At 42.9% G+C, this 26,828-nt stretch overlaps 1 protein-coding gene across 2 annotated transcripts; it reads left to right on the top strand.

The window, feature by feature from the left end:
• The first annotated feature begins 8,339 nt into the window (after positions 1–8,339).
• On the top strand, positions 8,340–11,213 carry LOC120961244 (uncharacterized). Of its 2 annotated transcripts, XM_040384946.2 has the most exons (4): positions 8,346–9,568; positions 9,655–10,045; positions 10,128–10,435; positions 10,593–11,213. In XM_040384946.2, exons 1-4 carry the CDS (start codon positions 9,406–9,408, stop codon positions 11,171–11,173), a joined length of 1,443 nt encoding a protein of 480 aa, XP_040240880.2. In that variant the 5' UTR covers positions 8,346–9,405; the 3' UTR covers positions 11,174–11,213. The 2 variants fall into 2 exon arrangements, with proteins under 2 accessions (XP_049462790.1, XP_040240880.2); XM_049606833.1 differs by lacking the exon at positions 10,593–11,213 and having other exon boundaries at positions 8,340–9,568; positions 10,128–10,474.
• Positions 11,214–26,828: the final 15,615 nt, after the last annotated feature.

Genomic DNA, 26,828 nt, shown 5'->3' with positions numbered 1-26,828 from the left:
ATTTGACGCTTAGATCGTTGCTCGCGAATTTGCTCTGCCAATTTCTCATAAGTTCGCATTTGGCTTTTCAGTTGTTTAATCGTTTTTGCAGCGATCAAACAGGTTTTATTCATTGGATCATCGTCTATTCCTTGTACTATGTACTCACAAAGGGATTGTTCATCGACATGTCCCTTTTTCCCGATTTCGCACATAGCGTAGATATATTCTGAACATGATTCATCCGACTTCTTTTTTCTACGTCGAAGTGATTCGTGTACCGTTGCACTGGACACTTTCTCCTCGAATTCTTCCACAAGCGCGTGCTTCAAATCGATCCACGACGATACTTCCGGAATGCTTCTAACAAAAGCCTTGGCTGCGCCCTGGAGAACTCGTTTTGCGTAAATGAGCTTGTGAAGATCATGCCATTTGAACAGTTTGCTACTTGTCTCAAACTCGATCACCCATGCGCATACGTCTTCCTTTCCGGAGAATGTAGGCAAATAATCCTGCACATCTTTGAAGTGACTGGACACGCCCCGGGCCTCACGATCTACGCTCTCTCGTGACGACGTGCTTGACCCTTCTACCGCATCCAAATAATCACCCACCCTCGTGGTGTCCTGATTTCCACCTTCACTGTGCTCCACTATTCTGCCAGCTAATTCCTCCTTCGAACCGCTTGTGTCTAGCCCTAAGGCCTCACACCTTTTTACTAAGCCGACACGGGTAAATTGCTCCATCAACTCTTCGATACTCGCCGGGATATCCATAGCAAAATTGCGTTATCCCACTTCTGACACCAAATGTAAAGAATCGAAAAGTAAAAAAAACGCTCAACACAGACACTCGTTCCTCTGGCAGCCAAAACAATTCTGATTCTTTATTCCAAATCCATCTCCTTTTATACCCATTTTGTTGGTCGCTTGCTGTCTCACTCTTGTCTCCCTCTGTTTCTTTCTACTTTGCCTGTGGTACATTTTACTACGGTACGTTTGTACAGCGGCACGTCCTAGCAAAAATTAAACCTAACATATATATTTATATATATATAAATATATATGTTAGGTTTAATTTTTGCTAGGACGTGCCGCTGTACAAACGTACCGTAGTAAAATGTACCACAGGCAAAGTAGAAAGAAACAGAGGGAGACAAGAGTGAGACAGCAAGCGACCAACAAAATGGGTATAAAAGGAGATGGATTTGGAATAAAGAATCAGAATTGTTTTGGCTGCCAGAGGAACGAGTGTCTGTGTTGAGCGTTTTTTTTACTTTTCGATTCTTTACATTTGGTGTCAGAAGTGGGATAACGCAATTTTGCTATGGATATCCCGGCGAGTATCGAAGAGTTGATGGAGCAATTTACCCGTGTCGGCTTAGTAAAAAGGTGTGAGGCCTTAGGGCTAGACACAAGCGGTTCGAAGGAGGAATTAGCTGGCAGAATAGTGGAGCACAGTGAAGGTGGAAATCAGGACACCACGAGGGTGGGTGATTATTTGGATGCGGTAGAAGGGTCAAGCACGTCGTCACGAGAGAGCGTAGATCGTGAGGCCCGGGGCGTGTCCAGTCACTTCAAAGATGTGCAGGATTATTTGCCTACATTCTCCGGAAAGGAAGACGTATGCGCATGGGTGATCGAGTTTGAGACAAGTAGCAAACTGTTCAAATGGCATGATCTTCACAAGCTCATTTACGCAAAACGAGTTCTCCAGGGCGCAGCCAAGGCTTTTGTTAGAAGCATTCCGGAAGTATCGTCGTGGATCGATTTGAAGCACGCGCTTGTGGAAGAATTCGAGGAGAAAGTGTCCAGTGCAACGGTACACGAATCACTTCGACGTAGAAAAAAGAAGTCGGATGAATCATGTTCAGAATATATCTACGCTATGTGCGAAATCGGGAAAAAGGGACATGTCGATGAACAATCCCTTTGTGAGTACATAGTACAAGGAATAGACGATGATCCAATGAATAAAACCTGTTTGATCGCTGCAAAAACGATTAAACAACTGAAAAGCCAAATGCGAACTTATGAGAAATTGGCAGAGCAAATTCGCGAGCAACGATCTAAGCGTCAAATTCCTGTTAAGAACCCTGACAGTAATAAAACAAAATATGCACCTCCAGCCAGTATGAAATGCCGTAGCTGCGGTAAAACGGGACATATCGTCAAAGATTGCCCAAACAAAGCAGCCGGGCCAGTTTGTTTTGCGTGTGGCAAGCCAGGGCACCGAGCCAGGGAGTGTAGTGAAAGACCCCATTTTTCGGGGAACGCAAATTTGATCAGCAGCGACAAAGGAGGAATGATCACGATGAAGATCGGTGAAAAAGAATTGAACACTTTGTTCGACACGGGTAGCCAGTTTAACCTTTTGTCCGAGGTAGCACAAAACACAGTAAGTTGCTTGAACGTCACACCAACAACAATGTGTTTCAACGGGTTCGGTGGAAAACGAACCGCAGCGCTGGGCAAAATTGAAACGAACGTGACAATCGATCAACACATTTATCAGGGGATACAGTTTTATATCGTGCCCGCCAGCAGCATGGGATACGACGCAGTAATTGGGCGAGACGCGTTGAAAGACATGGAAGCAACGGTAACACAACAGGGTATAAAAGTACGCCCCATTAAGAATAACGCGGAAGAGAGTGAGTGTGTTAGTGAAGTGTTATTGTGCGAGCCGGATAAAATAACTGTGCCACCCAAGTTTCGTGAAACAATTGCGAGTATTGTGAGTGAATATGAAGAAGCACGTTGTGAAGGTAAGAGTGTAAGTCCAGTGAAGTTAACAATAGTACCGAACGAGCGCATTGTTCCTTTTCGACACACGCCAGGGCGATTGGCATACCCAGAAGAAAAAGCGGTTGATAATCAGGTAGAAGAATGGTTGACAAAAGGAATTGTGCGACCGTCGACGTCCGATTTTGCCAGTCGCGTAGTGGTGGTAAAAAAAAAGGACGGCAGCAATCGCGTGTGCGTGGATTTTAGGAAACTAAACGCGATGATATTAAAAGATGGGTTTCCAATCCCGATGATCGACGAAGTGTTGCAGAAGCTCCAGAATGCAAAGTGGTTTTCAGTGATGGACTTGGAAAGCGGTTTTTTCCATGTTCCGATCGATGAGGCGAGCAAAAAATACACTGCGTTTGTAACGAAAAAGGGTTTTTACGAGTTCAATCGAGCGCCTTTTGGGTTGTGCAACTCGCCTGCAGTTTTTATGCGTTTTGTAAACCATGTGTTTCTAAATCTTATCAACGAAGGAGTGTTAGAAATCTATATGGACGATTTGATCGTGTACGCAGAATCGGAGGAAGAATGTTTGTTAAAAACGAAACGAGTGCTTTTAACGGCAGCGGCGCACGGGCTCCTTTTATACCCATTTTGTTGGTCGCTTGCTGTCTCACTCTTGTCTCCCTCTGTTTCTTTCTACTTTGCCTGTGGTACATTTTACTACGGTACGTTTGTACAGCGGCACGTCCTAGCAAAAATTAAACCTAACATATATATATATATATATATATATATATATATATATATATATATATATATATATATATATATATATATATATATATATATATATATATATATATATATATATATATATATATATATATATCTATATATATATATATATATATATATATATATATATATATATATATATATATATATGTATATATATATATATATATATATATATATATATATATATTTATATATATTTATTTATAACTTTATTATTATAGATAATTGTATGTTTATTTATATTCCGATATATTTTATGTTTTTAATATAAATTTTCAAAACTTATGAAACCTTTTTTTATTGGGAATAGATAACAAAACATTTTCAAAATGTTACATACCTCTAAGTTCAGTTCACTTCAATCATTTAAAGCAAAATTTAAAGCAAAACGTTACATTGAAAACAACATTTGTTCCAAATCAGCTGCGCAAAACCTCGCGGATTTCTCCCCATACAAACGGGAACGTTCGACCCCGGCAGGTAGAACTCATTCTTTCGCGCGCTTCTTACGGTCTCTCAATGGTACGTTATTTTAAAACTGAGCGCCAAGTGAGCGCCTTCTGACAGCCGCGGCGAACGGATCTCGTCGTTCGAAGCCCATAGTCGCCCCGACTATCTGCTAGTGGCGCTTCTAGCTATTCGTTAAACTGGTCGTTGAGTAATTCATCAAAGTACTGAGCCCACCGCGAGAGGACCTCTGGCTGGTTACTGACCAGATCTCAATCCTTGTTGCGACAGCAGGTTACCTTAGGTACAACGTTGTTTCGGTGACCTGATATCGCTTGGTAAAATGTTCGTGTTGGTCCGTACTAGACATGGGCAAGAAGAGCGGGAATCATAAGGTTCGCTCGCTCCCATTAGTGAGCGGGCGCTCGCCGCTCTTCATTCCAGAAAAATATGATTCGCCCGCTCGCATAGAAAAATATAAAAAAGCTCGTTTGAAACTAATTGCCCCGAGAAACAAAAAATCTAAATCTATAATACTGTTGGGCTTATACGGAATGTAAATAGCCGCATGTAAAAAAATCAAATATTTTTATTGTGGTTGAAACTAAAACTCAAATTAACGTTTTTATTAAACAAAAAAAAAACATCACAAGCTACTGTCGTCGACCCACACTGGCTATTCCAAACACACGTATAAAACATCGTAGAGCGCGAGCGCATCGTATGTGCAAAACATACAGAAAAAAAACAGTCTTGCTTGCAAGCGCACTGCTTGTCCAAAATACGTAGCGAGAAGATCAGGATAGCTCACGAGCGCACTGCCTATCCAAAATCCGTGCAGAAAAAAACTGCCTAGCTCGCGAGCGCACTGCCTATCCAAAATCCGTGCAGAAAAAAACAGGGTAGCTCGCGAGCGCACTGCCTATCCAAAAACCATGCAGAAAAAAACAGGGTAGCTCGCGAGCGCCCTGCCCATCCAAAATACGTAGCGAGAAGATCAGGGTAGCTCGCGAGCGCACTGCCTATCCAAAATCCCAGCAGAAAAAAACTGCCTAGCTCGTGAGCGCACTGCCTATCCAAAATCCATGCAGAAAAAACAGGGTAGCTCGCGAGCGCGCTGCTCATCCAAAATACACCACCACGCAAACAATGAGACCCCAAATTTTGAGTGATTCAGGCCGAGGGGTATGAGAAAGCTTGAGGAAGCACGGAGAAACGCGCTGCGATGAGAGTGCGCATTCTGTTTTACACGCGCGCTTCACTAACACCAATACAAATACCGTGCTTTGACGAGCCGTCTGTGAATGTGTGTGTGTCTTCTTTCAGCGAGCTCAACTTGGAGCTGCTCGTCACATCGTGTTGTCTCGCTTACACTACAGCATCGAACCATCGCTCCGTATGTCCCCCCTCCTACGCGTACAAAACCACCAGTACAGCGCGACGCTTTGTCGGAGATGGTTGTGCGTGTTTTGTTCTAAGTCCCGCGCGCAGTGTTTGTGCGTTGGTGCGCATTTCGTCAAAGTCTCGTGCGCTGGTGTGTTTTGATGAAGTGTGAAGTGAACAGTGTGTACAGACGCACATGCAGTGCGTGCATCGACAGGTAAGAATTTGCTGAACAGAGGCAATGCAGATTGTCGACAAGTTTCCCGCAGCCTGGCTCGACCCGGTACTTTACAGTATGACGCCATTCGTGAGTATGAAGTATTCTAAATGTGTTGTGAAAGTGTAATTTATGTTTCAATAAAGTGTTTAATGTAACCAAAAATGACCGTGTTTGTGTTTGTTGTTAGAATAAGTGCGTATTTGCGATCGTGGCAATGCATGAAAGAAAACGAGAAACGAAAGAAACAAATATCTTTGGATGTGTTGGTAGCATGATTGGAAAGAACACAACACATTGAGAACTGCAGAGACCACCGTGCGTTACGGGTGGGGAGGGGGAGGGCTCGCGCGAGGGTGTAACTCATTCCTCCAAGAGTAACTGCTAACGGGGGACGGTACTCAAATCACTCAAAAAATACACTCATTTTGCCGGACGGGCACGCAAACAATGAGACCCCAAATTTTGAGTGATTCAGGCCGAGGGGTATGAGGAAGCTTGAGGAAGCACGGAGAAACGCGCTGCGATGAGAGTTCGCATTCTGTTTTACACGCGCGCTTCACTAACACCAATACAAATACCGTGCTTTAACGAGCCGTCTGTGAATGTGTGTGTGTCTTCTTTCAGCGAGCTCACCAACTTGGATCTGCTCGTCACATCGTGTTGTCTCGCTTACACTACAGCATCGAACCATCGCTCCGTATGTCCCCCCTCTCCTACGCGTACAACACCACCAGTACAGCGCGACGCTTTGCCGGAGATGGTTGTGCGCGTTTTGTTCTAAGTCCCGCGCGCAGTGTTTGTGCGTTGATGCGCATTTCATTCAAAGTCTCGTGCGCTGGTGTGTTTTGGTGAAGTGTGCAGTGAATAAACAGTGTGTTCAGACGCACATGCAGTGCGTGGATAGACAGGTAAGAATTTGCTGAACAGAGTCAACGCAGATTGTCGACAAGTTTCCCGCAGCCTGGCTCGACCCGGTACTTTGCAGTATGACGTCATTCGTGAGTATGAAGGATTCTAAATGTGTTGTGAAAGTGTACTTTATATTTCAATAAAGTGTTTAATGTAACCAAAAATGACAGTGTTTGTGTTTGCTTTTAGAATAAGTGCGCATTTGCGATCGTGTCTATTCATGAAAGAAAACGAGAAACGAAAGAAACAACTATCTTTACATGTGTTGGTAGCATGGCTCGAAAGAACACAAACACATTGAGAACTGCAGAGCGCACCGTGCGTTACGGGTGGGGAGGGGGAGGGCTCTCGCGAGGGTGTAACTCATTCGTCGAAGGGGCACTGTATTTCGACAGCGTCACTCAAATCACTCAAAAAATACACTCATTTTGCCGGACGGGCATAGCGAGAAGCTCAGTGTAGCTCGTGAGCGACCGGTTGGCCCAAAATCCATTCATAAAAAAACAGCCCAGCTCGCGAGCGCCAATATGCATACCACGCAAACAATGAGACCCCAAATTTTGAGTGATTCAGGCCGAGGGGTATGAGGAAGCTTGAGGAAGCAAGGAGAAACGCGCTGCGGTGAGAGCGCGCTTTGCTTTTTGAGTGCGCTTGTCACTAACACAAAACGAACCCAGCGTATTGGAACAAGCCGCGTTTGATTGTGTGCGTATGTCGACGGCTATTTCAGCTGGAGAACTCGTTTTTTATTTGCACCCAATATTTTCCGGTCAGTCTGTCTCATTCTTACTACCACATTTGACTTCATACAAAGTGGCAAAGTTTGACGTTTCGAATGTTGATGTTTTTAATCTCCTTGATTCTGCGTGATAAAGTGTACAAAAACTTGTTATAGTGAAGTGTATTAATGTGTTTAGTGTTACTTCGACGTGCACAGTTAATTTAAATATGAAAAGTGTTGGAAAACAAAGTGTTGTAGTGATATTTATGCCTGTTTGTACCTCGGCCAAAGAGGTAAACATCATGTTAACAAAGTCAACAAAAAGGTAAATAACAACAACATGCATCGAGGCATATGCTCTTTTTACAAATGTAAAAGAATTATGCCATATGCAAATATTATGTTAGATTTGTGAAAAAAGTGTTTTTACTATTATTTACCCGAGTTATTCCATTTCCCTCCCCCGCCTATCCACTTGTGTACCGGTGAAATTATAAAAATCGTGGCATATCGTTGTACATATAATGTGTTTTATGTTTATATAGTTTAATATGCGGCTAGCTAATTTCGCTGCCGTGGTTAGCATACCGGACATGCAGATTATGGGGTTGCGGACGCCAAACGAAATCCGGGATGCAGCAATAACCGGGATCGCACGTGTACATCTTGGCTTGTACGTCGTGGCTTTGTGATGAGCGGGTCGATCCGAACTTACCGGGTCAGAGTCATCCGTAAGTGACCAGTAGTCGTTCGGGTCGACCCGGAAGGTACAAGTAGGTAAAGTAGGCCCAAGCACCGGGTCGGAAATGCTTATACTTTTATGTACCTACTGATTATTCGGGTTGACCCAAACTCGCTGCACCCACAGGTCGAATTTCATTCCTAAAGTGATCTAGCAACCCTTACTGCAACCATGGTTCGGGATCGATTCCGTGAGACTCCGGATCGTATCGTAAAATTAATCGTATGACCCACCCCAAGTATAGCTGAACCCACGAGAGCAGTAAAGGACAGTTAACACTTTTGTTTGAAACCCGGTTATAAATGCCCGCCTGGCTGGAGGAATTCAAGCGAGACCACCATACAATGCATGCATAAATTATATTATGACATAACATAAACGATAAAATTTTATTATGAGCGTGATTATTACAATCTAAATTAAAATTAATTAATTAATTAATTAATTAATTAATTAATTAATTAATTAATTAATTATGCCTGTCTCGTGGTACAGTCGTCAACTCGTACGACTTTACAACATGCTCGTCATGGGTTCAAGCCCCAAATAGACCGTGCCGCCATACGTAGGACTGACTATCCTGCTATGGGGGTTTATCCAAAAGTCACTGAAAGCCAACACGACAAGTGGTACAGACAGGCCTTGACCGACAACGGTTGTAGAGTCAAAAGAAAAAAAAATAGTTCGATCTGGACCAGCCATATGGTAAACGTTTAATAAATAATATCAAATTTAACAAACCCTGTTTTCCATACAAACGCATGCTTTTAAATTGAACTGTCAACCAAGTATCAAGTGTTCAATTTAAAAGCATGCCAACTAATAAGCGTTCAACTACAGTCAGAATTCAATAGTTTGTATCAGAATACCGGTTTTTTTTTAATTTCACAAAAATCTTATGGCCTGCCGAGAAAATTTTTTCATTTTTTCATTTTTCATTCATTTTTTTGTATGAAAAAACGTGCCAACTAAAAAGCACATACTCAATAGTTAGCATGGAATCGAAGTTCAACCAATGAGTTCAGATTGTTCTGTTATTTTGTTCTTTTGATCAAATAGCCATTGCCCAAGAGAAATGTAATAATAATTTTCTTTACCTGTGTATCTGGCCTGCATAATTGTGTTGCTTAAAAATCAAAATATTACCCTGGTTTATACAAGGATTCAATGGGTAAATATCTAAACATTACACCTGCTAGTGTTTATCCTGTTACATAAGTAGCTTAAAATAAAGGTACTAAATAGTCCGTTACATAAGAAAATAGAAAATCCTACCTCTTTTCTGGCTTATAAAAACCCGCGCAATTTATGTTTGTGTCAATACGATTCGGGCAGTCGTTTCACTCGGTGTTGTTATGCGTGCTCTGTACAGTTATAAATTTTGTGCAATACTGTTATAATACAAGTGCAGAATAATACAAGTGTATATTTTAAATATTCAACGTGCCGTGAATTTCACTCAATCACGACAATGTCGGCCAAAGACAAACGCAAGTCAGGATCCATGTATAGATCCATAGAAGCCAATAATAAAAAGCTTGATGCTGAATTGTTTGGAGAGAGTAGTGAAGCTGGGCCAAGTAATATTCAGACAGCTACGTCAAATGTAGAGTTCAGTGAACACCCGAATTGTGGTAAGTGGAAAATAAAAAAATTAAAATTTGTGACCAATGCAAATTAAACACAATTATAATACTTATTTTTTATCTACTCATTGCAGAGAACCATCCTTGTCCATTTGATGAATACATCTTGCAAGAAGAATACGTCAGTGATTGGGTTACTATCGATGCATTCGACGATACGGAAGTATATGAAGAGGTCAACGAAGATTACGATGAAGCCGAGGAAACTATGCACAGCACACAAGAGTCTCAACACGAGGAGGAACCATTTGATGAGCTTATTCGAAATTGGGCATTAAAAACATACCAAACACATCAAGCTCTAAATGGACTATTAGAAATTTTACGTAAAAAAACTAACTACCAGCTGCCGAAAGATGCGCGCACGTTGCTTAAGACAAGGCAATGTGGAAAAGAAACGTACCCTATAGCAGGGGGAGAATTTTGGTTCCCTGGGGTACGATCGGTTCTCAAGGATCACTTTCGGTAAGAAAGCAATAGTCTTAAATACGATGACTACTTTTTACTAATATTATATGTTTTTTGTCTGTATTTTGTATCTTTACAGCGATGTGCCACCAAGAGTCAGCAAATTTTCGTTGAACTTTTCGATTGATGGACTTCCACTGCACAAGAGCACTCGAAAACAGTTTTGGCCCATATCAATGAGCATTCAAGAAATGCTGGAAGTTCCAGTATTGATGGTTGGCAACTTTTTTAGTGAATCGAAACCAAAGAGTGTTGAGGAATATCTGCGTCCGCTTGTCGACGAGCTAAATGGGTTGATGGATAATGGCATTGTAATAGCCAATAAGCCAATCGAAATACACGTAAGAGCTTTCATCGCGGACTCACCAGCACGAGCATTCATAAAAGGTAAATTATAAAAATCCTCTTAAATTTAATGATACATTTGCTTTCTCTTTATTGGCATAACGTTCTACGCGAAAAAAACGTCCCTATATAGGCTTTTGCGACTTATTTACTTATGAGGTGTATTAAAACATATTTTTAAATTTTCTCACAAGTTCAGTTTACTTCAACCACACACATGGTTGCCAAAAATGTACGGTACAAGGAAAATATCACAGCGCACACCGAGTTACATGTTTCCCGGGAATGGATCATCCAGCAAGAACGCATGAAGATTTCGTCCAATCAAATTACGGAGCACATCATCGGGAAAAAACGCCTCTCATGGATCTTAAGAACTTTGACATCATAAAGCAGATTATTATAGCAGATCGTTTGCACCTCTTTGACTACGGCGTAACAAGAACAATGCTGAAAGGATGGAAATCAGGCAAATTAGGAGGGGGTGCCAAGTGGTCTGAAGAAACAATAAGCAAGATTGATGCTTTGCTGAAGGAGGTGGAACTTCCTTTAGAGTTTCATCGCAAACTCCGTTCTGTTGAAGACATTGGATTGTGGAAAGCTAGTGAGTTCCAAATGTTTCTGCATTATCTTCTTATCCCTTTGAAAGTAAGCTCCAGCATGTCAAGAACTGTCTTCGAAACGGTCATAAGGTTTTGGTGCAGGCTGCAAATAGGATATCGGAGCAAAACCCACATACTGCGTCATCAAGTACAGCAAATCTCTCTTTTCCATTTTTGAAAACCAAAACTAATGGAGTAGCATTGCACATTAATCGACAATTAATTATTTCTCCTGGTATTCAGTCCAATTGGTTTTTGACTCATGATAACTACATAGTTAAATATTGTAGCGCAGAACAAAAAGATTCAACTATAATAATTAATGGGAGAGCATTCAATTATATAACGGAAACCCACTCGTACTATATTTCACCTTTTATGAAGGATATATATGAAGAAAATATAAGTAACCTTCGTACCGATGAAATGGTATTTTTACCCAGGAATATAAAGTGTAAATTAGTAGCTAATAAAACTACTGATAACTGCTTAGTGTTAGTACCCTTTCTCAGGACGTTAACCGAATAAAACATAACAATATATATATACATATATACATATATATAAAGGTGTTATAACATGTTACATGTTATAACTAATCTTTGTATTATTGTTATATTATTGCAGATCACAGTCCGTTGCACAAATTTTGTTTGTTGTTTGTATACGGTTTACTTATACAAAATAAATAAAAATCCAATGAAATGCATTCACTTCCTTATACATCACAGATAGTTTTTGAAATACTTCCTGACAGTTTTTTCTAACAAAATGTTTGTATTTATGTTACAAACTTACAGCCACAAAATTACTTTTAAAGCGTAGCAACCGCATCATAATCTCTTAATTTTACAGATGTTAGTATCATGTTATGAAGCATTTAAGTAGTATTTTGATTGCACATTTAAAGTTAATATAAATTTGTATATGTTAAGGCAAGAATTCAGAATATTTATCATAATAGTTCATATTAGCTATGTCATGAAAAAAACATTACTTATAATAATATGTATAGATTATAATGATAGTAGTGCAGTGCATAATTTTTCGACTAGATTTCAAATAAACTTTGGTATCAATATGAACATCTTATAATAACGCTACTTAAGCTCATAATGATAAGACTAAAGTTTAATTATACATTAATTTAAAAATATTCATATGTACATATGTGACAGCTTATAGACGTTTAGGAATACATAACATATATATACAGGTAAACTATCTTAATTAACTAAATTAACTAACTTAAAAATTTTCTATTGTGACAAGTCGATTTCCTTGAACCCTCCAAATTCAAACGTTGAGTAGCATGCTCCAACTTTGATTTCATAAACTTTTCTACAAAAAGGTCATCGACTTCTATCCCCAAGTGATTTTTTCCGACAGCCCTAAGCAAACGTAATACATGCCGGTAATTACAAAACGGTATTTTTTTTCCACTTGACCCTTTCCAACTGCATGAAGCGAAAAATGCTCTATCAAAAAGGATATCCAAAGCCTCATGTAACCTATTGAATGCATCCTGACTTGTAATATCAGCATCGATTCTTTGTACATAACAAAAAAAAAAGAATTCATTATTTTCCAACTTAGCTTCCAGCTCATCTAGCTGCTGCACGTTGGACACTACAGTAATATTAAATGTATTCACATTCCTTCGAAGTCCTTTCATAGGATTCATTGTCAAGGAAAGTCCATCTAACAGAGCAAGTATTTGAGCATTTCGAGCATCCTGTCTAATAAGCAGCTTTCGGCAAAGCGGACAGCAGCAAGACGGGTGGCTTTCTTCTTGCGGCTGTGTTGCAGCAAAAGCATCATCGCTGGAAATTTCCATCATTGATACAGCTGATGTTGGCTTGAGAACATCTGCGCTGATAATCCTTGCTTGCGGGCGTGTCGCAGCAGAAAAACCACCTCCGGATGCTGCAATGACAGTTGCAGACGACGATAACCGTTGTCCTGCGGAGCATTTAGCCATTCCTGGCGGTTTTGCTGCAGCAGCGACAACACCTCCAGTTGCTGTCACCACCGCTGAAGACGACGTCAACTGTTGCAATCCAGCATCAACAACATTTCCTGGCGGGCGTTCCGTAGCAACAACAACGCCACTGGAAGTTGCTTTTGGTGATGTAGACGGCAACAGTTGTCCTCCGGCGGCAGCGGCAACACTCTCGGCTGTCTCCACCGTTGTAGCCGACGGAAGCCGTTGTCCTCCAGTATGAACAGCAGCAACAACACCACAAGATGCTGTCCCCACTGTTGCAGCCGACGGCAACCGTTGTCCTCTGGCGTGTACAACACTTCCTGGCGGACGTGCAGTAACAGGAACAACACCGCTGGAAGTTGCGATTGTTGATTCAGACGGCAACCGTTGACCTCCGGCGGCAGCGACAACACTTCTAGATGCTGTCACCACCGTTGCAGCCGACGGCAGCCGTTGTCCTCCAACATGGACAGCATTTCCTGGTGGGTGTGTTGCAGCAGCAAAAACGCCTTTGGATGCTGTGTTCGCCAACGCAGATGACGGCAAACGTTGTCCTACGGCATGAACAGAATATCCTTGCGGGCGTGTCGCAGCAGCAAAACCACCTCCAGATGCTGCAATCACTGTTGCAGACGACGAAAACCGTTGTCCTCCGGTGCGTTTAACCCTTCCGGGCGGGTTTGCTGCAGCAGCGACACCTCCGGATGCTGTCACTATCGTTGAAGCCAATGGCAACTGTTGTCCTCCGGCGGCAGCGACAACACTCCTGGATGCTGTCACCACCGTTGCAGCCGACGGAAGCCGTTGTCCTCCAGCATGAACAGCAGCTACAGCACCTCCAGATGCTGTCCCCACTGTTGCAGCCGACGGCAACCGTTGCCCTCCGGCGGCAGCGACAACACTCCTGGATGCTGTCTCCACCGTTGCAGCCGACGGAAGCCGTTGTCCTCCAGCATGAACAGCAGCTACAGCACCTCCAGATGCTGTCCCCACTGTTGCAGCCGACGGCAGCCGTTGCCCTCCGGCGGCAGCGACAACACCTCTGGATGCGGTCACCATCGTTGCAGCCGACGGCAACCGTTGTCCTCTAGCGTGTACCACACTTCTTGGCGGACGTGCTGCAACAGTATCAACACCGCTGGAAGTTGCGTTTGGTGATCCAGGCGGCAACCGTTGTCCTCCGGCCGCAGCGACAACACTCCTGGATGCTGGGACCACCGTTGCAGCCGATGGAAGCCGTTGTCCTTCAGCATGAACAGCAGCGACAACACCACTGGATGCTGTACCCACCGTTGCAGCTGACGGCAACCGTTGTCCTCTGGCGTGTACAACCCTTCCTGGCGGACGTGCAGCAACAACAACACTGCTGGAAGTTGCGTTTGTTGATCGAAACGGCAACCGTTGTCCTCCGGCGGCAGCGACAACACTCCTGGATGCTGGGACCACCGTTGCAGCCGATGGAAGCCGTTGTCCTTCAGCATGAACAGCAGCGACAACACCACTGGATGCTGCCCCCACCGTTGCAGCCGACGGCAACCGTTGTGTTCCGGCATGCACAACACATCCTGACGGGCGTGACACAACAACACTATCCGGACTAGAGGATGCCATCACCAATGAAGATGATGGAATTTGCTGTCCACCGGCGCAAACAACTGTACCAGCTGGCATCATCGTGGAAGATGTATTTGGCTGCTGCATTGCAACACAAATAACGTTTCTTGACAAACGTGCAAGTGCAGCAGCAACATCATCGGAAACGTTCAACGCCGACGACGGAACAGATGATATTGGTGGCTGTTCATTGGGGGCAGTATGAACCGTAACTGCCGAAACATTACCGCCGGAAGATGTCAACGTATATGATGCAGCAGAAGATGTTGTTAGCTGATTCTCCACGGTACTAACTACTGGAAGCACTTGTACGCACGTAGGGTTTCGCACAACTTCTTCACTGCAAAACATACCAACGTCATCTGGATCTTCCGGACGCGCTTGCTTTGTCGGCATAGACATGATGTTGCTAGAGCAAAATAGGTACGTTTTTATTTACTTTTCACATTAACTTTCCTCTAAATATGTTTAACTTACTTTTACTCTTTTAATTGTAGAGATTTCGAAAAAGCGACGTAGAGAAAACTGTGAATAAAACGCTGACAAAATTGCTTGTTGTTCACGACATGAAAATTGAACTGTGAATGTTTACCGCTGTCAATAAAAATAAACAACTATGGCACCGCGTTGAAATGTCACGCACACTGCTAAGCATACCACGCATGGCTCGAAAGAACACAAACACATTGACAACTGCAAAGCGCACCGTGCGTTACGGGTGGGGAGGGGGAGGGCTCGCGCGAGGGTGTAACTCATTCCTCCAAGAGTAACTGCTAACGGGGGACGGTACTCAAATCACTCAAAAAATACACTCATTTTGCCGGACGGGCACGCAAACAATGAGACCCCAAATTTTGAGTGATTCAGGCCGAGGGGTATGAGGAAGCTTGAGGAAGCACGGAGAAACGCGCTGCGATGAGAGTTCGCATTCTGTTTTACACGCGCGCTTCACTAACACCAATACAAATACCGTGCTTTGACGAGCCGTCTGTGAATGTGTGTGTGTCTTCTTTCAGCGAGCTCACCAACTTGGATCTGCTCGTCACATCGTGTTGTCTCGCTTACACTACAGCATCGAACCATCGCTCCGTATGTCCCCCCTCTCCTACGCGTACAACACCACCAGTACAGCGCGACGCTTTGCCGGAGATGGTTGTGCGCGTTTTGTTCTAAGTCCCGCGCGCAGTGTTTGTGCGTTGATGCGCATTTCGTTCAAAGTCTCGTGCGCTGGTGTGTTTTGGTGAAGTGTGCAGTGAATAAACAGTGTGTTCAGACGCACATGCAGTGCGTGGATAGACAGGTAAGAATTTGCTGAACAGAGTCAACGCAGATTGTCGACAAGTTTCCCGCAGCCTGGCTCGACCCGGTACTTTGCAGTATGACGTCATTCGTGAGTATGAAGGATTCTAAATGTGTTGTGAAAGTGTACTTTATATTTCAATAAAGTGTTTAATGTAACCAAAAATGACAGTGTTTGTGTTTGCTTTTAGAATAAGTGCGCATTTGCGATCGTGTCTATTCATGAAAGAAAACGAGAAACGAAAGAAACAACTATCTTTACATGTGTTGGTAGCATGGCTCGAAAGAACACAAACACATTGAGAACTGCAGAGCGCACCGTGCGTTACGGGTGGGGAGGGGGAGGGCTCTCGCGAGGGTGTAACTCATTCGTCGAAGGGGCACTGTATTTCGACAGCGTCACTCAAATCACTCAAAAAATACACTCATTTTGCCGGACGGGCATAGCGAGAAGCTCAGTGTAGCTCGTGAGCGACCGGTTGGCCCAAAATCCATTCATAAAAAAACAGCCCAGCTCGCGAGCGCCAATATGCATAGTGAGAGGATCAAGCTAGCTCGCGAGCGCGCTGCCTGGACAAAATACGTAGTGAGAAGAGAAGGGGCGCTCGCGAGCTACCCTGATCTTCTCGCTACGTATTTTGGATGGGCAGGGCGCTCGCGAGCTACCCTGTTTTTTTCTGCATGGTTTTTGGATAGGCAGTGCGCTCGCGAGCTAGGCAGTTTTTTTCTGCACGGATTTTGGATAGGCAGTGCGCTCGCGAGCTACCCTGTTTTTTCTGCATGGATTTTGGATAGACAGTGCGCTCGCGAGCTAGGCAGTTTTTTTCTGCACGGATTTTGGATAGGCAGTGCGCTCGCGAGCTACCCTGTTCTTCTTACTGCGTATTTTTAATAGACAGTGCACTCGCGAGCTAGGTTGTAGAGTCGCTGATAAACAGCTGGTTTCTAAAAAGCAAGGTATATTTCGACATACACAAATCGGATTTATAGTGGTTATAATACATATTACCTAGTCTGAATTTCTTCGTTGTATTCGCTGCACAAAACCAGTCATTACGATAAAGAATATCAATTGTTTTGTAATAGAAAAAAAAAGTATTCCAATTGCCGTACGCTATGTTTTTTATACAGGAGGACAGCTTTGCCTTATTGCTTAAAGACTCACTATAATAATGATTTGTGTTACATTCGTTCACAGAGTGACATTTTGTTTTTCTTCCTGCCTGATTATTATTTCATTCCTGCTAAAAAGATCATTATTTTATTAATGAACAGATGCCACGGATGAAAAAAATGGGGAGCACAATTAATGGAATGAAAACTCATTAGTGTTTTTTTGTTGCTCCCATCGAAGATGTAAAAAATGTGTATTTTTGTGTATTAATTTTTTCTCACCATTATCTGTATACTCTATTATTCGAGAACAACCTGGATTAATTAAGCAATACCTCACGAAAAATATCACCTATATCTCCTGTCCAATTAAAGGTATGGCTAGCGAGAGCGGACGAATCACCGCTCGCTCGTGATTCGCAGTAAGCAAAAGAGCCAGCTCGCTCGAATCGTCGCAAAGAATCATTTTGCCCATGTCTAGTCCGTACGCCTCTCTGGTTTGCTCGAGTTCCCGCATGTTTTGCTCTTCCAAAGCATGCTTCTTGGAGCGGTGAACTCGTTTCTCTTCGCGTCTGAGCCATGAATATTCCTCTGCGCATGCCCGCGTTCTATGCCGTTGCTGCATTGCTCGGTATGCAGTATTCTTACGTTCGGTCACTTGTTTGCATTCTTCGTCGAACCAGCCAGATTTGGTGTTGCCACGACGTGGTGGGAGTATATTTCTTGCACAGTTTGTTATTTTTTGTTTTTAGAGCGTTCCACCTCTCGCTCGTAGTTTCATATCTGTTTTCTGGTAGTAGAGACTCGTCTGAAGCGGCTTTGAATTCCTGTTGGACAGTAACGTCCCTTAGAGAGTCCGTGTTGAGCCGAGGCTGCGTGTTTTCTCCGCCCCCATTGGCGCGGGGGCGGGCGATTCTACAACGTATCACTAAGCCAACCAAGTAGTGATGGGAATCGATATTGGCTCCTTGATATGTTCTGACATTTAACAGACTCGACCGTCGTCGGCGGCTTACACGTGTTCGATCTGGTTGAAGGATTCGCCATCCGGGTGCGCCCACGTCATTTTGTGGATGTCCCTCCGCGCAAATTTGGTACTTCCTACAACCAGATTGTTCGCTGCGGCGAACTGGACCAATCTACTACCATTATCGTTACTGTGCTCATGCAGACTGTGACAGCCAGTGTATTGGCGGTACATTGGCTCCCTACCGACTTTTGCGTTGAAGTACCAGGATGATTTTGAGGTCATGCCTGGGGCACGCATCTATAGTTCTAGCGAGGCGGCCGTAAAAAAGGGCCTTCTCCTCTTCCTCTATAAGGCTTATATTAAAAAATTTGCCTCGCATGCGCAGGGTGCATAGCCTATCGTTTATAGCCTTGAAATCTATGCCGGGGACCTACGGCGAAACCCGTTCCGAGCACGCGGTGGCGGTCGTGGCAGCTGAAGTAAATGTCGTAGCATTGCTTACCACGCCTGTTGTGCACACCGTTCCCTAAGGTAAAAGGACATAGTAAGCGAAAGGCTATGGGAGTGACAAAATGCTGACAAATTTTTCAAAATGTGAGCTTTTGTCACTTTTTTGAGCTTTTGTCAAAATGTTGTAACCTGGAACAGCCAGGAAAGAAAGTTGACAAAAGTTGACAAAAAGTGACAAAATTTGACGTCCGCGAAAAAGCGTAAACAAACAGCTATTTGGCGCAGTTGTGACCCATTGCTACGATAATTCATATTCATATTCAAATTTATTTGTCTACCTTTTGGTTACACAAATACTTAAATAATACTTATTACCTAATTTCCTAACCTAACAAAAATGAACACAAATTATCTAAAATTTGAGAAAATTTTTTTTTTTTAGAAAATTAGAATTTAAAATTTAAAAATTAAAAATTAAGGCAGCACGGGATTATGGAGGGTTCTAATGCGGGATCGGAAAGAGGATAAGGGAAGGTTGAAATCAAACATAGAGTATACACAGTTAAATCGACGAATTGCACGAAGAAGGGGGTCATTACGGCCCACTGCAGTTCGGCGGGAAGGGATCACTAGGGGAGGGCGGTTTCGAAGAACACGGTTAGGGGCGTAGAAAGGGATAGAAGAAAGAAGGGAAGGAGAATCAATATTACCAAGGAGTAATGCGGCAATAAAGGTGGATTGGGCATGGGAACGGCGGTTTTCCAATAGTTCCAGGCCAAGCTGCCGACACCTGCCCTCGTAAGGAGGTATGGGGGAGGACAATCTACCCAGGATTTTACATATAGCAAACCTGGTGAACGATCGCTGCACCCGCTCGATACGTTCCACGTGGGTTCGAGCTGTAGGGGACCAGACTACTGAGCAGTACTCCAAAATCGATCGGACCAGAGAGCAGAACAGAGTCTTGAGGCACATAGGGTCGGAGAAATCGCACGCAATTTTCTTTAGGAGACCCAATGTTTTCCGCGCCTGATTGACAACTGAGTCAATGTGGTGGCTGAAGGTGAGGCCTCTGTCAAGCAAGACACCGAGGTCTTTTACGACACAAACACGATTGACTGGTACAGAATTTAGGACGTACGAGTAAGTGATTGGAGACTGCGAACGACTAAACGAAATGACGTTACACTTATCAGGACATAATGTGAGGGAATTACTAGAACACCAAGACGAAAAACGATCAAGAATATTTTGTAGGGAAATGCAATCACTAGGAGACGAAACTGGGAGAAAGATTTTGAGGTCGTCTGCGTAGCAGAGGAAACACTCAGGAGGGAGGGTGGTACGGACATCATTAATAAAAATTATGAACAGCAAAGGACTTAGAACACTACCTTGCGGTACGCCTGCACTACATGAAAAGGGAGTCGAAAACATATCATTAAATTTAACGCTATAGGAACGATCACATAGAAAAGAACGTAACCAAGATACAAAAAGATTATTGACGTCAAGTTGTGAAATTTTATTTAGAAGTAAGGAATGAGGAATACGATCAAATGCAGATTTGAAGTCAGTATAAATAGTATCAACTTGTTTAACTGACTCTAACTGGGATGATACGAAAGAGGTGAAGGACATAAGGTTAGTTGTTGTAGAACGGTTAGGAAAAAAGCCATGTTGCTGAGGGATAATAGTAGAAGAGGTGAGTTTAAACACATAGGTATGGATAATATGCTCAAATACCTTGGTTATTGCGCATTGTATTGAGATGCCACGGTAATTGGAAATGACAGACGGGTTACCTTTTTTGTGAATGGGAACTAGCCATGCTCGCTTCCACAATAAAGGGAATGAAGACGAGGACAAAGATAGGTTAAACAATTTTACCAATAGAGGGACGAATAGAAAGGGTGACTTTTTTAAAACCGAGGCTGGTATTCCATCCGGTCCAGGGGAGAAGGATGGCTTAAGTTTTTTAAGAGCTTCAGAGACTGTATTAACATTGACAATACCCTCAGCCCATGGGACGGAGTTTAAACCAGGCAATATGCCCTCAGACTCTGTCAGAGGTTGACTCTCCGGTCTAGACAGACCATTGGCGAAATGCTCAGCGAATAGGGAACAGCTGTCAGCAGCATTGTCCGTAGTGACCGTACCGAGCGACATGGAAGTAGGAAGGGAAGAGGGATTACGACGCTTCTTGTCATAAGACCAAAAAAGTTTAGGATTACGGTATAACATGCATTGAAGCCTTCCAAGATACAACCTATAACTGGCCCGATTATAAATACGAAAAGCAGAAGCGGCATATTTGAAAACTCTACGATTATACTCAGAAGGAGTTGAACCGAGTTTTTTGAGGGCACGTGTCCTATCCGCCTTTAATGACCGCAATGTAGCATCGTACCAAGGAAGGCGAGAGGAGGGTTTAGAACGAGGACAACATAAAGGGAGAGCTGCCTTAACAATATTACTAAATTGCTCCACCGCTACGTCGACAGTGGAGGGAGAATCGGTTCTAATTTCTAAAAAATTCCAATCAGAGTTGGTTATGATTTCCCTAAATTTTTCTAAGTTCATTTTCCGAAAATTCAACTCAGATTTGTTATCTCTAACATTATTACCATTATGCGGTAAAGGAACATTTACTACGAATTCCAGAGGTGGGTGATAATGATCTAATTTAACAATAGGGTCAATACTACAAGAAACTGGTGAACATGAATATGTCACTAACTCATTAACAAAAACTAAATCTAGTTGCCTCCGAAAAATATTTACGACCCCTGAAAGTTGACGCAGATTGAATTCAGCTAATCCGTCTATAAAGTAGGATGAGGCAGGGTTAACGGCAAGCGGTGCGAAATAATCCTCATTTTGAGACCACGATAGTCCAGGTTGATTGAAATCACCGCATAAGACAAACAAATCCCTATCTTTCATGCGAGATTGTATTAATGTAATTGTATTGAAGAATGAGTCTAACGTGTCAGTATTCGAGCTGAGGTTTGGAGGTAAATACACACCACCAACAAAGAGTGAATGACCGTTCAGTTTAATTTGAATCCATAAAAGTTCTAACGAGCATTGGGATACTTCAATGTGCAGCGACAAGAGCTTAGCGGAACAGGCAATGAGTACACCACCGCCGCGAGAGCAGGTACTGTTAGCGCTTGAACGATCACAACGATAGACGGTATACTTTCGGTCACAGAAGAGGGATGAAGGAATCGAATCGTCCAGTCATGTCTCAGTTAGTATTATGACATCATAGCTCGCAACTTCGAGAGAGATGCGAAGATCCGAAAGTTTGGTTTTGAGACCGCGAGTGTTTTGATAGTAAAATTTTAACGGAGATATAGAGTGCGAGTGTGTAAGTAGTGTTGCTATTGCTGCTGTGATGATCGAGGAGGTGACGTCGAGACTGCAGTGTTGTTGGTGGAGGCAGTAATGTTGTTGTTTGTTTCCAAATGAATAGATACATCAGTGTTTGTGGTGACAGGTACGTGTGTATTTGTTGGTGCTGTAGTGGTAGTGGTCAGGAGATTTGCCGACAATGTAGAAATAGGAGCATTCCTACGATCCGTGAACATTTTGAAGACAGTTCCGATCGGCCACGATGAGCATAATAATCCTTTCTCCTTATAATCCGGCGACAAACCGACTTTAAACGAAGAGAAAGTCAGAGTGCGGACATCGCGGTTAAGTGGCACCAGCTTAAAAACGGTGACATCCTCGATGCCGATTTGCTCCTTGACGAAAGTCTCCACTTCTAAGATTGTGGCTGTCGGGCGGCAGCGCGACAGGTACAACCAGAATTTAGGCGTTTCTGGTGGTAGGAGCAATGTGGCATGAGCTGAAGTGGCGATGGGTGCGGTGCCATTTAGAAGCGGGGAGGTGGCGACAACGGACAGCGGAGAACGGTCCATTAAACGACGTTTTGCCGGGTTGCTAAGTTCGGTGGCTGGTGTTGACGAAAGAACTGGTGCTTTGGATGTCGATGTCTTGCGTTGAATGGTGAATGTAGAAGTGTGTGAAGCAGGACGAGTATCTGTGTGTTGATCGAGTGAGGATAGCATCGTGCGTTTTAGCGATTCCGCGGCAGCATCCATACGTGTTTGGAACTCAGCTGACAGCTGAGATTTGAGATCGGTGAGTGCCGCCGTTAGCTCAGCAATCATCACTGAGTGTCCGTTGCGGCGATTCTCCGAACAGTTGTGGCAAAGCCACAGAATTTGAGAATCTTCTTTGATGAGATCCTTGACTGCGGCACTACTCACACCAAGACACGAACGATGAGCCCATCGCTTGCAGAAGCCGTCGCAAGTGTAAGTAAGTTCCTCGGATGACGAAGCACGGGCGCAGGTCAAACAGTGATCAGCCATGACGGTTCAATAGCCTCACCGCGCCAAGGAGTATACACTTTATATAACTTATACAGGCTTCGAGCACTTGAGTATATGAACAGTTTATTGAGGTTTGCACAACTGATAATCAGAACACAGTGGAATGATAGAACCAGATCGGGATTTGCGAAAATAAGTGCACAAAACGCAAATAACGCGGAGCGAAATGAAGTACGTGCTATCAGTGTGAGTGTAATGAGTGTGAGTGTGTGCTAAAATGCATGAGTCTAATTGATTTATGTACCTATTTCGTGCTTCTTAAACAAAATATCGATGATATTCAGATGTTGGAGCTTTTTGTCGCTCTTGTGCATGTTTTTGGTGCGGCCACGAGAAAAGCTCTTTTTTGCAGTTGACAAGCAATTTTGACAAAGTTGAAAAAATTTTCAACATTTTTTCAGCCCCGTGGCCACGCGCTAATTGAAGCAAAAACGATATGCGACTTGTCGCTACAAAAGTACAGGAAAGAAGAAGTTCAATGAATCAAGATTAAGGGCATCACTGCCAACCTAAAAGAGAGAAATGCGTTCCCAATGAACAAAGTCCAAATGTCAAAGTGACATCCGAATAAGCAATATATAAGCAGAGGTTGCTCACTTTAACCCTTTCACTGGCAACCAAAAATACATCATATTCCAGGCAACCGGGCTACCCGGGAAGCCAGCGACTTTGGAGGCTTATAACTTTTGAATGCGTAATCCAATATTGGTGCAATATTGTGATGAAAATTAAACAAACTAATGCAGTTTCTATAACTGTTCATAGATTGGTTCAACTAGCTACCGTTTTTTAGTTATAGTTTTTCAAAGTTGACAGGATTTTTTTGAAAATAATTACAAAATGTGAAAAATATTTTTTTCAGTACTTTACAAAATTTTCACAACAAAATGGCTCCAAAAGCTTTGAGAACTGTATGTTACACGTATTGTATAAATTTTTCAGAATTTTTCTATGAGCGATAAAAAAAATAAAGGAGTTTTGATTTGAATAAAAACCGTTACAATACGGTGGGAATAATAATTTTATAAAATGCACATCTGCGACAAATGCAAAAACTTGATAAAATGGTCTCTATTGGTAAGTTATGTTGACTATATATTGTGAAGACACTGAAATAAAACTATTAGTGTGAAGTTTATTTGATGTTGGTGTCTTTCTACCAGCAAGGGTCATAATGTAACGGTTTTTATTCAAATCAAAACTCCTTTATCTTTTTTATCGCTCATATAAAAATTCTGAAAAATTTATACAATACGTGTAACATACAGTTCTCAAAGCTTTTGGAGCCATTTTGTTGTGAAAATTTTGTAAAGTACTGAAAAAAATATTTTTCACATTTTGTAATTATTTTCAAAAAAATCCTGTCAACTTTTAAAAACTATAACTAAAAAACGGTAGCGAGTTGAACCAATCTATGCACAGTTATAGAAACTGCATTAGTTTTTTTTAATTTTCATCAGAATATTGCATCAATATTGGATTACGCATTCAAAAGTTATAAGCTTCCAAAGTTCCTGGCTACCCGGGTAGCCCGGTTGCCTGGAATAGGGGTATTGAAAAATTTAATTCTAAAAAACAGGTTAATTATACTCAAAAAATTCTACGAAAAATTCCAGTGAAAGATGGCTGTGGATTACACACATATTTCAAATTTCAAGTCAATCGGATTCCTGGAATCAGAGAAATGAGCAATAAAAATGGATTTGGCTACCCGGGTAGCCGGTTGCCTGGAATAGGGCTAAGAGCGTTTCTACATACATCGAGACTGCAGCTGAGAGATGGCTGTGAGAGAATTGACAACCGGTTTCTCACGCTGGTGTGTGTAGAAGCTCTGAAAAGCGCCGAGATGAGACTTTTAAAATTATGTTGAAAAAATCCATTTTAATCGCTAAAATGAAGTCAAACAAGTTTCTTTCACTTTTTAATAATATGTGAAGTTAGCTGAAATGGGGAGTAAATAAGAAGACCGGAGATTTGAGTTCTACACGATTTATTTTCATTCGTTTCGCAATTCACATGTATCGGTTCTCTTATCGTTCCCAAACTAACTCCCCGTCCCCAAAGCGCGCACCGCTTTTATAGTTTCTGCCCATCTTCCCTCTCGCTCCGCGTTACCCGCCGTAACCGCGTTCTCCTCCTTAGTTCGTTCTCGCACGCTCTCTTTCTTCTTTTCCTTTTCGCGCACCTTCCGTCGCTCGCGTACATTCCCCTTATTCTTCCCCATTTCACACGGCCTTTCCTTGACAGATCCACCGCCCCGGAGGATCTTCGCCGTAACACTACACTCGATAAGGCTTCATATGCGACGCTGCCGTCGACGTCACGTTCGGCCCTTCACCGTCAACCTTCACCACGTCATACCGATCGTATGGTCGCACACCCGTCACGTTGTATGGTCCAAGGAATTCCGCAGCATACTTCCGTCCTGGACCAAATTGCGTCCGTTTGATCGCTACCAGATCTCCTTCTCGATACACCGTCGCCGATCGTGCTCGAAGATTGTAAGACTCTCGCTGTACCTCTTGCTCCTTCTCGGTAGAAGCCCTGGCGCCTGCTCGCATCTGCTTACGTTGATCGTGGTACTGAGCAACCTTGATTTGCTCCACCAGCTCGCCGAGTCGAAGGTCTTCCTCGTGTCGCATTGGTACACCAAACATCGCTTCGAATGGAGTAATGCCAATACTCTGATGCGGGCTGGAATTAATCCAACGCTGTATGTTCGCTACATGTTTGTACCATTTTGTCGGATCATTGACACATAACTTTCGCAGCATACCCATTATTACTTGATTCACTCTTTCCACTTGGCCGTTCCCTCGTGGAACCCCTGTAGAAATTTCAACTCGTTCGATATTTTTCCCTTTACAATATTGTTTGAAATCATTTGATGTAAACGCCGCCCCTTTGTCACTTACAATACGTCTAGGATTACCGAAACACTCACTCTGTGCTGACAACCGTTGAATCACTTCGAACGAATTCGTTGTTTTGGTGGGGTAAATCCAAGTGTATTTGCTGAACGCATCCACCACAACAAATACGTACCTATACTTTTTTTCCGTCGTATCCATAGGACCCAAATGGTCCAAATGATAAGTGTCCAACGGAGTGTCACCTTTTACTATGGGGTTTAACAGACCTTCGGTTTTGCCCCTTTTCCTTTCGGCTAAAATACACTCAACACAGCACTCTATCGTACGCTTCACTAGCTCAATCAAATTGGGAATATAAAACTCCTGTTGTATGATTTCCTCCAATTTGCGCGCACCGAGATGGCCGTTTTCGTGTACCGTACGGATTAATTCACTTTGCATCGCTGCCGGTACCACTATTACTTCTCTCCCTTTTATTACTGTCATCAACAAATCGTCACTGAGAAAGTAATCCTCAAACGGTTGAACTTTTAGAAGTTCCACTATCGCTTTCACACGTTCATCACTACGCTGTGACCTTCTTAGGGCTTCGATCATTGGGTCACTTGTCACTATCATAATCGGTGCCCTGCTTAAGGTATCCACATGTTTCATCACTGTCCCTGATCGATGTATCACTTCGTATTCGTATTCTTCCAACATTAACGCCCATCTTGCTATTCTGGTCGAAAGCTCTTTCGCCTTCAATGTATGCTTGAAAGCAGCACAGTCCGTTATGATTTTGAACTTGATACCCAGAAGATACACCCGAAACTTTTCTACCGCGCGAACCACTGCCAATACTTCCAGATGATACGCACTGTAATTTCTCTCGGCACTTGACGTTTGTTGGCTCATGTACGCAACGGGATGAAACTTATCACACTCATCTTTTTGCATTAAAACAGCCCCATAGCCGTCCTTTGATGCATCAGTATGAAGTTCAGTTTCAGCCTTTTCGTCATAGATTTTCAACACTGGATCCGTCACCAAAACTCGTTTCAACGTGTTGAAGCTGGAGCGTTGCTCTTCTCCAAACACATATTCCACCTCTTTCTGTAGCAACTTCGTTAAGGGTT

The sequence above is a fragment of the Anopheles coluzzii genome, chromosome X (genome assembly GCF_943734685.1).
Source record: "Anopheles coluzzii chromosome X, AcolN3, whole genome shotgun sequence".
NCBI classification, from domain to species: Eukaryota; Metazoa; Arthropoda; class Insecta; order Diptera; family Culicidae; genus Anopheles; species Anopheles coluzzii.
This window is presented reverse-complemented; position numbering and strand designations above follow the sequence as displayed.

Coding starts and splice junctions, on each gene's coding strand:
- LOC120961244 (XM_040384946.2), top strand. CDS start 9,406: ATGTCGGCCAAAGACAAACGCAAGTCAGGATCCATGTATAGATCCATA. Junction 10,046..10,127: donor GTTCTCAAGGATCACTTTCG/GTAAGAAAGCAA, acceptor GTATCTTTACAG/CGATGTGCCACCAAGAGTCA. Junction 10,436..10,592: donor AGCACGAGCATTCATAAAAG/GTAAATTATAAA, acceptor TCACAAGTTCAG/TTTACTTCAACCACACACAT.